The sequence below is a fragment of the Jaculus jaculus genome, chromosome X (genome assembly GCF_020740685.1).
Source record: "Jaculus jaculus isolate mJacJac1 chromosome X, mJacJac1.mat.Y.cur, whole genome shotgun sequence".
In the NCBI taxonomy this organism is placed as follows: domain Eukaryota; kingdom Metazoa; phylum Chordata; class Mammalia; order Rodentia; family Dipodidae; genus Jaculus; species Jaculus jaculus.
Window position 1 is genome coordinate 121,038,012 of NC_059125.1, and position 12,531 is coordinate 121,050,542.

Below are 12,531 nucleotides of genomic sequence, written 5' to 3' on the forward strand. Positions count from 1 at the left end.
CATTCATTCATTATGACATTGCCATGCATGTATATAATGTACTTAGACCATACTCATTGACCTCTCTTGCCCCTCTCTCCCTGACACCCTTTCCCCAAAAGAAGCAGGCAAGCACAGGAAAATAGTTTATTGACAGGGAACACTGCTTTACTTGGGCAGTTGTACACATCTTTATCCTCACAATACACTTGAGCAACCTGTTGGCAACCTGGGACTTTCATGTGCACACTGCTGCATGTATATTCCATACCAAGCAATGAAATAGGGTTCTCTTTCTACACATTCATCACCTGTGATCAATTTCTACAAAATATGTTTTAGGTATATATTATATAGAAAAACAGGGGACCATACAGCCTGGACTGCTTTTAAGTACATGTGCAGAACAACAAACCATGTACTCTATATGAACTTTTAGGGAAAATCCCATACTTACCATCTAATGCCTATAATAACTGGAAAGGCCTATGATTAAAATCAGGTACCTCATGGGAAGAGCCATGTGTACTAGAGAAAAGGCATTGACCTACACTTGTCAATCAAACCAGAGCACCATCCAAGCTGAGCCCCTGCCAATGAATCTCCTTCTTACAAAGAAGCCAAAGGCAGTAACTGGGAGCTTTTGAATACTTGCCATTCCAGTTGGCCTGCTGCCTTTCTTGGCAGTGTATCTAAACCTTTACTATCACTATCACTTCTCTCTTAATGTTTCTCATTGCTTTATATTTTGTGTTCATCTTTTCTAGTTCTTTGAATGAGGTGCCAAGAACCTGAAAATTCCCAGACAGAGATGACCAAAAGCACAAATAGTCCTGCTTTTATTTAGTCTTTTTTTATGTGAATCATTGAGTTTGAATACGGTTACTTACAGGAGTATCTGTAAAGGGTTATTTAAATGAGCATGGACAATTTATTAGTGGCTATATGACTGAGGAGAATGTGTGTGTGTGTGTGTGTGTGTGTGTGTATTTGTGTTTCCCTCACTCCCTTACTTTTTCCTTCTTTCTGTTTCCCAGCAACCATTAACTTATTCAGGGAGGGATGGTAAACTTACATAAATCCTTCCCTTTCCTAAGACAATTTATTTCTAAAAGTATTAGAAAGCAACTTACTTTTCCAAATGATCTCGTGGTAAAATAAAAATTAGCACAATTCCTTTGATGGTTTGGATTGTCCTATAATTTTGCAGTTTCTTGAAATGGTTAACTTTTACTTTCAGGCTACACTGACAGTTCTGATCATTGCTTCATAGAATTTTGAGGGGCGTCTGACAGTGATGTGTTAATGAATCTGCAGTTTCATCTTGATATGCGTGTGCATCTGCTTTTTCTCCATGGCTGTTAGTATGTTTGAGTGTGTGTGTGTGTGTGTGTGTGTGTGTGTGTGTGCCTGCAGAGTTTTCTGCCCTTTTACCTCCCCATGCATCTGGGCATATATGGGGGTGTGTATTTGTGTGTCTTTGCAGGTAACTATATATTGTGCAAGGAGTTTTTGCAGTCTGTGGAATCATCCTCTGCCAATAAGTTTAGTGAGAACAATAATAGCCCAAGTACCTGGTCTCCAGTGGTATGTTGCTATTCAAGACCCAGCTGTTATGCAGATGAACTGAATCCTGTGTGCTGGTTGGGGGAGCTGGAGCAGCTGGGCTGGGCTGGCTGCGGGTAGTCATTGATCTTCTCTGCAGAGAGTCCGCTGTAGGAGGTGGCTTCCTGGCACAGGTGCAGGCATGTGGAGGTGGCGGTGGAGGTGGGAGGGGTCTGAAGGTGAACTGGTTGTGTGGACTGCTCTGCATGTCTAAAAAGGAGAGAAGATAAACAACAAATTGAGACTTCCTCTTCCACTTGGCAATCAGGAAAGCACAGCATGACAGACAGGGATCTCAGATAAGATAACCTGAGGGGTGGGGGAAGAATTTTAAGTTGCTATCTGTAAAAATGTCACTTAACTCACAAAGCATGTGCAGCATGCTTATGAAATGTAAAACATTCACAGTTGCATTTGCATGTAAATTCTTCAGGGCTATACCAGCTCAAAAGTAAATGAGGCCGCCTCATGCAATTTGTCATAGCTTCTGCTCCTGAACAAATAAATCATCAACAAGATGTAAAGATACAGAACAGAAGTAAGCTGATTTTCCATCAGTTGCAAAATCTCACTTCAGAAAATACCAGTGAGAGGCACAAACTCGTTGCAAGGAAAATCATTTGCTACTTCAAATAAAAATATGAGGCCACCTTCTGGCTTACCTTAGGAAAGGATGCTAGCCTGCCTAAACAGGAGTAAATCCATACTTCAGAAAAACAGCTCACAAGTGTATAACTCAAGTGCATGAAACTAATCTTTGAGGTCCCCACCTCAGAATCCTACTCTTAAAAGGCAGGCTAAAAGGAGTTGGATCCAGTTACTGTGCATATTTCTCTCACCATGCAAAGCCCAGACTGCACACCTCATTCCTTGCCACACCTTTCTAGGAGCCCTGCCATGTTAGCAGCAGCTTAGGCAGCAGGGCGACTATTTTTTTTTTCCTACTTGTTTACAAAGGAGGCAGCCTGGGACAACAGTCCTCAGACTTCTGTTGTTTGGTATTTTTCCACTGCTTTCTTGGCAGGCATATATAACAGTGAGTTAGACTACAGCCCATGAGAAATACACCAATTAAAGCCCTTTGAAAAGAAATCACTACTGTAACAGATAGTCACCCCTCGTCCACAGGAGAAACATAATAGATGTCAAGTGATTGCTTGTAATACAGGCACGTTCTGGATAAACCTTGTAGACGGCATGGATTTGTCCCACCTCTCCAATGACTGAGAGTTGAAAAGCAGAAAAATGCCAGAGGCTTTCGATGCCTAGCAAAGAGCTCAGCTGTTCTGTGCTGAGGCCCACTTTGCAGTGACTGATCTCAGAAAAAAAAAAAAAAATCACTTCTTTCAATCCTTCCATCTCAGACATGAATTTTAAAGATGTTGGCTTGGTTTGCATATTTGAAAATGACATTACTAAACCAGGAACATGAACATGCCAAATTTGTATCTGGAGTTTCTAGTGCAGGTAGCACCCCATTTAAATAAACTTGCTTTATGAAAATCTGAACTTTACAGAAAATGGACAGAAAAAGGAGTGGTGATCATTTTATCTAAAATATTCCTTTAAGTGGTCAGCCATCCTTATATATGTAAGATGGTTCATGAATTTTCTAAATCACCCTCCATTACTCCAGCTTCAGCCCAGATCCTCTATTCACCAAAAATCATCACTAGTACTTAAAATCTCATTAAGTTTCTTTTCAACCTTTTTGTTTGTATTCATCATATTAGTCAGAAGTATGCTCTCCATTGTAGTGATGAAGGAAAGTGTTCTAGAAACCAAGAGACCTTGGAAGTTATTTACTTTTACAGATGGCAAACTTGTTCAGGAACACTTGGCAAATTAATGATAAAATCATGATAAGACCCCACAATAGACTCTCTGGGCAATGTTCCTTTGCCTTCTATTCCTACTACACTCAATAAACAGTGATTAAAATACAAAGTGCTTGCGTATTTTACTTAAATTAAATGGAATTGTTAAGCCAAAAGATTATGATGAGCATATTATAAATGAAAGGTTCAAAGTTCTACATGAAAGAGGCTAATCATCCAGTCTGTTATTCTTTCAAATTCTGTGCTCTCCTGTTATATATAGACTTATGTCTCACTACCTTCCTTACTATGTTTCAGGAGTTAGGATCTAAGAGGGAAGCAGACATATAAATGAAAAATTCAAGTTTATGTAATGCAAGTTTTCTTTTCCTTCTTAAGATTTTGAGGCATGGAATCTTCCATGTTTTCTGAATTGAAAGAATACCACAGTGGAAATTTAGTCTCTTTCATGCAGAATTTTGAACCCCTCACTTGTATTATGGACATAATAATATTTTACCTTAACAATTTCACATAATTTAAGTAAAATGTACACTAACGTGTTTTAACGAATGTTTGTTCAGTGCAGTAGAAACAGAAGAAACATTGGAAAGAACCATAACGGTAATGGATTTCAGCTATAGATGAGAAACCCAAGACCCAGAGAGGTGAAGTGTCCTGCTTAAAGTTTCCCAACATGTATGAATTTGTCTATGTCTGAAGCTTCCTTGCCCAGTATTCTTTCTTTTTCTTTAAATTTTATTTTATTTTTAAATATTTTTCCTTGACAACGAGTTGTCTTGTTTATTTTTATTTATTTGATTGAGAGTGTCAGAGAGAGAGAGATAGAGTGAGAGAGAGAGAGAGAGAGAGAGAGAGAGAGAGAGAGAGAGAGAGAGAATGGGCACACCAGGCCTCCAGCCACTGCAGAGGAACTCCAGACGCATGTGCCCTCTTGTGCATCTGGCTAACATATGTCCTGGGGAATCAAGCCTCAAACCCTCAAACCAGGGTCCATAGGTTTCACAGGCAAGCACTTAACCACTAAGCCATCTCTGCAGCCCCTAAATTTTATTATTTATTTATTTATGACAGACAGAAAGAGGCGGATAGAAGAGAGAATGGATGTGTCAGGGCTTCTAGCCACTGCAACAAACTCCAGACACATGTGCCACCTTGTACATCTATTTTTATGTGGGTACTGGAGGATCAAAGCTGGGTCCTTAAGCTTTGCAGGCAAGCGCTTTAACCACTGAGCCCTTTCTCCAGACCCCAACGCCCCCCAAAAAGCATCCAGTACTCCTTCTACTTTTCTGTTGTGGAAAATAAATATAATTCCTTTCCATGACTTCAACATTAACTGTTCTTATAAATTTGACCTCAGAGATTGAAATGTGATGGCATTCATTGTATATTCTATGCATTTTGTCTTAGCTCACATATCAGATAACACATTTCTTAGAGCAAGGTCACCTTCTACTTTTCAGACATGTCACAAAGCATTGAGCATGATTGTAAGTACAAAGCAAAATCAAAAAAAAAATCTGTTAATGGAAAAGGATTTGATTCTACATGGTTCTTTTTGTACTTCTCATCAGCTCTTGTTCTCCTTCAGTGGTCTCCTGCCTTAAACCATAGGCTGTACTCAGTCTCACATTCCTTTGCATACATACAAACATTAAAATTTAGGGTCCATATGTTTAGTATGAAAGTATAAATGAGGATAAGGTGAGGGAGAAGGCATAAAATAGGATGGAAAAAGGAGAGAGGATGGAAAGGAAACAATCCTTAAATGTAAATAGAAAAAGAGGAAAAATGTTTGATTCATGGGACCCATAGAACTTCTACTAGTGTTCCCTTTGGTTTTGATTCTGATGCAGCCACTGGATACCTACTTGGTTACTTACAGTGAAGTAGGCTTCTCCCTTGGAAGTCTTCATGGAATTGTACCCAGAATCATGGGGAAAGGCAATGCTATCTGAAAGATGGCACGAAATGATGTTTGTGATGGTTGAGTTCTGTTGTTAACGTTACCAGATTAGGAATGGAATGAGAGATGCACCTCTTGGGTGCTTGTGTGAGGGTGTTTCCAGGCAGGATTAGCTGAATGAGGAAGTCCTTCCTCTTGACTAGGTGGCTCTTTTTCTGGGTAGACTCTATATAAGAATGTTCCAGGGGGATGCCAGGGCCTTTTCTTCTTCTCTTTCTGTGCTCCTTGCTGGTGCATGTTTTTGCTTGGCTCCCCTTGCTGCTGCTTCTGGCTTGAGGGCACTTTTCCCTTTCTTTTAGCCTTGTGGACTGAGTGGCTGCTTGATTATAAGAATCTTCAGCTTACATCTAACTTTGTCTTCAACTTTCCAGTCTGCAAACAGCTGGTGTTGGAATATCCAATCTGTATCTTGTGAGCTAATCCAATAATTATCCCTTTTTACATGGTCATTCTATTGGTTCTGTTGCTCTAGAGAACCCTGACTAATACAATGTCCATCCAAGATGTATAAAGAGTAACAATGACATAATACTGATTTGCCATCAAAGGTCACATATAGGAGAGCCCTTAAGGACCTACTTACAGGAAGAAGAGTTTTTAGAATTTATGTTCACAACAACTCCAAGCAATAAGTATGATATCTACTAGTCTAATGAGTAGCTGTTTTTTTTTTTTTCTGGCATTTTTTAAAAGCAAGTTCCTAATTGAGTTGGTCAAAAGAAAATTACTCATGGTCATCTGGATTTACTGCTTGTTGTATTATCTTAAAATTTTCATGTCTTACCATATAAAATGAAAAATTTATATTCTTTATAAAGTACAAATTTATTATCATATCTCTGTTACAGATGGAATTGTTTGGCATAGTCACTTTGATTATTTATGTATATGTATGTACATGTGTATAATTTATATATGGATAAGAGGCACATATACCTATATGTATATTGTAATATAATTACTATGTATTTTTGTTTCCACATTTCACATGCAGAGGGTTCTCTACCAGTTAATATTGTATTTAAACACCTTCACAATATTGGATTGTTGCACTGAGTAGAATACATCTAGATCTTAACTCTTATGAAATGAGAATCCTCTAAAATTCATTCTTTTATCACCTCAGGAAAAAGATGGGGAATGCACTTGTTCCCTCCCAAGTGAAGTAATTTAATTTGTGGGATCCATGAAATGGGATTTTCTAACATTAAACTCTAATGAAACATACATTAGTGTTCAGTGTCAGGAGCTCTAGATCACTAATTCCAGAGGGTTAAGAGTCACATGCACTCACTTCCAAATGTATCTGGCAACCACACACGTCAGTGTCCAAGAGAGAGAAGCAAGGGAGTGGGTGATTATGCAAATGTGCATATACAGACATACATATAAAGCTGTCTGAAAATAAATTAGGTTTTCAGATAGAAAGTTATAATTCACATAATCTGCTTGGAAAGGAGCCAGTTCACGTCCGAGGTCCTAAAATAAGTTGGTAATGTAATTTCTCAGTGAGGAAATTCCTCCGAATTGGAAACCAAAGATATTTTAAGTACAAGCTTTCAGAAACAACATTACCTCTGTCTCCCAAAGGTAAGTGAGAAAGAATGTGACATGTATCATCCCCCCCTCTTATTTTGCAAAGAAAACTTAATTTGGATTATGTGTTAGAGAAAGTTTTCACCAGAAATGTGTCTGTTCAGAAACAGTGTGGAAAATCATCAGGGTGTCTATGAGGGTGTTTTGCCTTGTACATTTCATTAACACACACAGTCTGGTTTGCTACAGTGTGATGCATGCACTTGTAAAATGCACTACACTATGAAAATTACACAAGAAAGAGGATGAAATAATGGTGTTCGAGCACAATACTCAAAAATGCCATTAGTGATACACTTAATGAAAAGGCACATAATGAGGGTGGTGGTATAGTTTTACACATAATAATGGTTGAGAAATACATGAAGGCCACATGAGGTGTATCTCTAGTGTGCTTTTGAAAGTGGGATTTGTAGATGTTGCAGTGAGTTATTGTAAAATGGTAGAAAGATGATCTGATTAGGACAGAAAGTTCTAATGTCTTATGTGCATGATCGAGGCTCCTGATCATGCTCAGTAAACTGAGCTGCTTCATGTGAAAGTTTATGCTCATTTTCTGTATTTTTATGTAGCTCCTACTGTTAAATGTAGTTTTGTTGAATTCATCCAATCATTTGACAGGTGGAAAAAAATGAAACTTGTCTTAAGTTTAAATTGTTCTAAATCCTACCAATATCAAGAGAACAGATAAATATTTTCAAAACTAGTATTGTGGCAGCACTAACCATCCATGCAAAATATTTTTCTGTAGATGTTAAAGATAAATATTACAAATGTTATATGTTATCTGTATTGTTTATGATCAAAAAATTGATCAGGGCTGGAGAGATAGCTTAGCAGTTAAGCGCTTGCCTGTGAAGCCTAAGGACCCCGGTTCGAGGCTCGGTTCCCCAGGTCCCACATTAGCCAGATGCACAAGGGGGCGCACGCGTCTGGAGTTCGTTTGCAGAGGCTGGAAGCCCTGGTGCGCCCATTCTCTCTCTCTCTCTCTATCTGCCTCTTTCTCTCTCCGTTGCTCTCAAATATATAAATAAATAAACAAAAAATTGATCAAAGTAGACACATGACTAGGTTTTTCCAGATCCATGTACCAAGCTGATTATTCTTTTTATTAATGACACTATGATAGAGCTCGCATAAATAATTTTTTTTGTTTATTTTTTGATCAAGAGAGAGAGAAGGAGGAAAGAGAAGGAGCATGCCAGGGTCTCTAGCTGCTGCAAACAAACTTCAGACGTATACATCACCTTGTAGACCTGTTTTATATGGGTTCAGGAGAATTGAACCTGGGTGTTTTTTCTTGCAGGCAAGTGCCTTAACTACTAAGCCATCTCAGCCCTTTTTAATTTAATTTTATTTTAATTTCAAAAATAAATTTTGTCTTAAAGTTACCGTGAAGTGTATGTTACCAACATGGCACATATATTTGTATAGTGGTAAAAAAAAAAAAATCATAGTCAGAAACCATTAATTCTACTTTCTGGACTTGGTCTGTGTTTCATTACCTCATTCCCAACGGTGGAGGGTAGCTTTGCGTTTTATTTTAATTTGTAACTTTGAAGTGAAAAAAGTCTCTGATGAGTTTTTCTAATTATTTTGTGGGAGAACATGACCTGAAGTGATATGAGGATACTTATTGTATTTTTCTCATTCAGCCCATTTTCATGCATTTAATTATGCAAATACTAAAGCGTTTCATTGAGGGTTTATGGCCCACAGCCCAACAATGGTATATGTAGTGACTAGTTTGCACACAACATTGGGTTTTTAAAGTCATAAAAATTTGAAATTCTGAAATAAGTATGCCCCAAAGGTTTTGAATAAGGGATTATGGGAATGTATTTGTACTTAACCACCTTCCTGAATTCTTATGAGGCTATATTAATGAATTCCTATGAATACCATCATATTGTACATGTGCAAAGAACACTAGGGCACCAAGGGTTATTGTCATAACTACGTCTGTCAAGTCTCTCAAGGCCAAATTATAAGGCTAGGTTTCCATGTATGGCTTTCTGAACTATTCTAAGTAGGAGAGGAAGTACAAGGGCATAGGCTTGAAGGGAAGCAGTAAGGTGTATTATTAATATTAATGTTAATATTACCACTAATTCAAAACATATATTCCTTCTCTACAGTAAGTTATTTGTCATAACTAGATTTTACACTCTGTGAGGAAGGTATGTCATAAATTTACATGCTATGACTAGTATCCATTAACTTCTTACTGCACAGTGATCATCAAATTAAGATTCAGTATATGTACCTGAGGACAATTCTTTTCTCAAAATCACAATTATTATCAGAGGCTCAAAGTATAGGAAGGTAAGAAAATTAGTGTTCAAGTGAAAATAGAGTAAACAAGTATAGTTTATCACTTCTCTGGATGAAATAATACTGTTTTAATATTAATATACCAATAGTCCTTAATGAAAGTAGATTGACCTTTTACATAAACCATTGGATTGAGAACATAAATAACATTTATTAAAAAGATAATATTTAACAAACATTTCTATATGTATGGGCATGTGTGTAAACCCGATACAGACAACAACATAAAGAGGCAGAAGGAGTGAGAAACATAGAAGAGAAGTCACAATTTTAGCAGATGACTGGAAGGAAAGAGTCACAGAAGTTGGGGGAAAGTTAGCAACAAATTCTGATGTTTTCTAATTTTCATGGGTTCAATCTGGTTCTGAATTACTGAACTGTCAAGCTATCACAACTTGGTGACACCATGCACTGCCTTTGAAATGGTAAAACACACCTTTGTGAAGAAGGGGTATGGGCCACTCACTAAGCCAGCAGATAAGGTAGTGTGCACTGTTAATTTCTACCAGTTAGGGGTGTCTTTGTTATAATCAGTAGAAGTGAAGGCAACACTGAGGGTATATGAACTCATGTGACATATATACATATACTTAGTCTCTCTTATGGTTAACATCCAGAAAGTATATTTTTTTCTAGGTGTCATTCATTTCTTGTTATTGGATGTGATGTATAAACACAACAATTATTCAAAGATCTCCTCCCTAGCCCATGTTCCCCTGTCTCTGTCTGGAGAGAAATACAAGTGTGCTGTGTGCTAGGTGGGACTTACATAGTATAATTGATCAACTTTAGGCATAATAGTCAATATTTCTACAAATAAGTGGCTTATTTGTTAGCTCAATCAACACTCTGACATAGATTAAGACAAATAACCTAGGACTTTATAAACAAAAAAAAAAGAGAGGATTGTGGTAAGAGCTATTTTGTTTAAATTACTGAAGTAGTCAAGCGACCTATTTTTTATCATTGTGAAAATATAGGTTGAATACATTTTTTGTTTTTATTATCAGGGTAGTTTGGCAATGTTTGAAAACAAATAAAAACAGAGACAATCCATTTGTTACTTGATAAAATTATCATTGATATAAGTAGAATTTCAAAAGACTTCAAGTTATGGCACAATTTGGAACTTCCAATGTCACTACAACATCTAAATATTAACATATCACTTCGATTAACAATTGAAATTACTGCTTTCCTAAAGATTTTTTAATGTAGTATTTAAGGAAACTTTATTATTCATCATGTACCATGAATCATGAAATAGACAGTTACCCTGTTTTATCTCATGATAACAATGATGCTGTGGCTTCTGTTATTAGCTAATGAAGACAAAATGTAAATATGAAAAAGTAATGATTCTTACGTTTCATATTTAGTTTTGATGCAAAGTGAAACTGTATATTGTTACTTAATTTATTTTCAATTCCCATTTTCATTGTTTGTTTGAAAATAGGGAATGGAGGGTTCTGAATCATTTAATAAATTAGACAATAATATGGATTCTGGAACTACACATAACCAGGGCCTCATTTTATTGCACTATTATAAATAACTGCACTATATTTATTTTAAAGTAATGGATACCAATCAGGCTAAAGTTATGTCTGAAAATGGAATTCTAAATTTTAAAACAAAAATCAGAAAACCTTTTGAATTTATCTATATTTTTAAGAAAAAATAGCATATTTAAATAATAAGGCAACACCATTAATAGTACCAGAAAAAAAAAGATGGAATTGGAGGAAAAAAAAAAAAAACCACAAAGTACAAAGATAAGAAAAGATCAGACCAGGTAGTAGGGAATATTTAACTCCTAACCAAACTTCTCAAATAAAATAAAATGCTCTGATTAAATTTTTTATTTGAAATAGACCAAATGAATTTTGCGTTAATTACTTAAATTAAACCTAAAGCTAAAGTCACTGTATATGTCCATGATAACTGTCACATAAACGGACAAAAAACAAACAGAAATTATTCATATTCTTTTCATAGTGTAGTTCTTTGTCATGAATAGACAGAAAATATGCAAACATTCAATTTTTGAATAAAATGCAGTAACTTTTGGTATGTGTTATGCTTTAATATAGGGAAAGAAAGACTTCAATGAGGTTGGAGTATTCCATCTTTCTTCCCATTTGTAATATGTGTATATAAATAAAAATGCGTCTTTTTAGAGCAAATTCTTTACAAAAAATATGTCCAAAAGCAATTAGGTGATACTAAGAAAATATTTACTCTTCTTACATATGAGATTTCTCATCCAAATACCTGGAAACTGAACAAGATAATCTCTTAAGCTTCTACTGTTCATGTATACATATGTACATGTCAATTAATACCTCACAATCACAATGTAGCTAGATAGTGAAGTTATCTATTCTAGCCCTAAGATATTCAAATTAACCACGGTACTTGCTTAAAATAAAAATTGCAAGGATAGCTTCTAAGATTCCATGGAAACATTTGCCATCTGCTTCTCTCTGTGCCATAAGAATGACAAGCACAACCCAAAAGGCAAGTGTTCTTTCAGCTTGGATTTTGGTGTGGGGATTGTATGGAGTAGTGCCCTAGCCAATCAAGAACTGACAATAACCAAACAGAAAATGCACATTTGCTGATGCTTCTTCTTCAGAACCCAGAAGGAACTAATTACAACTAATTGCAGAATAATTGAGCATCAGTAATCTATTAAGCTATAAAAACACAGTAACTTAAACTTTATAGAAAACTGGTCATTTAAATCATAACATAACAGAAGTATTTAATTTTTAAAAGTACCTTATAAAAATACAAAAGAAATTGACAACACATAATGGAATATTATTTAGGATTCTTGGCTTGAATCCTTGAATTCCAAGTAAGAATTAACAATTTTTAGAAATTATTAACATATTTCACAGCAGGGCTTAGGGGATTGCTCAGTAGATAAAGTGCTGGCCACACATGTTTGAGTACCCGAGTTCAGGTCCCCAAAACACATACATAGCCAAACACAGTAGCACAAGTGATTTAATCCTAGCCCTTCTACAGTGAGACTTGAGATAGAGACAGGAAGATTCCAGAGCTTGTGGGTTAACAAGCCTGGTGAACAGTGGTGAACAATGACAGATACTGCCTCAAATGAGGTGGAAGAAGAGGACGGACACCTAAGTTTGTCCTCTGCCCTCCACATGTATGATGTGACATGTGTGTGCAACAACAGAA

General features: G+C 36.4%; 1 protein-coding gene across 2 annotated transcripts in view; it reads right to left on the reverse strand.

Moving 5' to 3' along the window:
- Positions 1-12,531, reverse strand: part of Tenm1 (teneurin transmembrane protein 1) — an 850,812-nt gene that overhangs the window by 383,995 nt on the left and 454,286 nt on the right. For both annotated transcript variants that reach the window (XM_004653940.2, XM_045140035.1), the window contains one exon: positions 1,554-1,794. In XM_004653940.2, the coding sequence (XP_004653997.1) occupies positions 1,554-1,794 (241 nt within the window). The remainder of the gene's footprint in view (positions 1-1,553; positions 1,795-12,531) is intronic.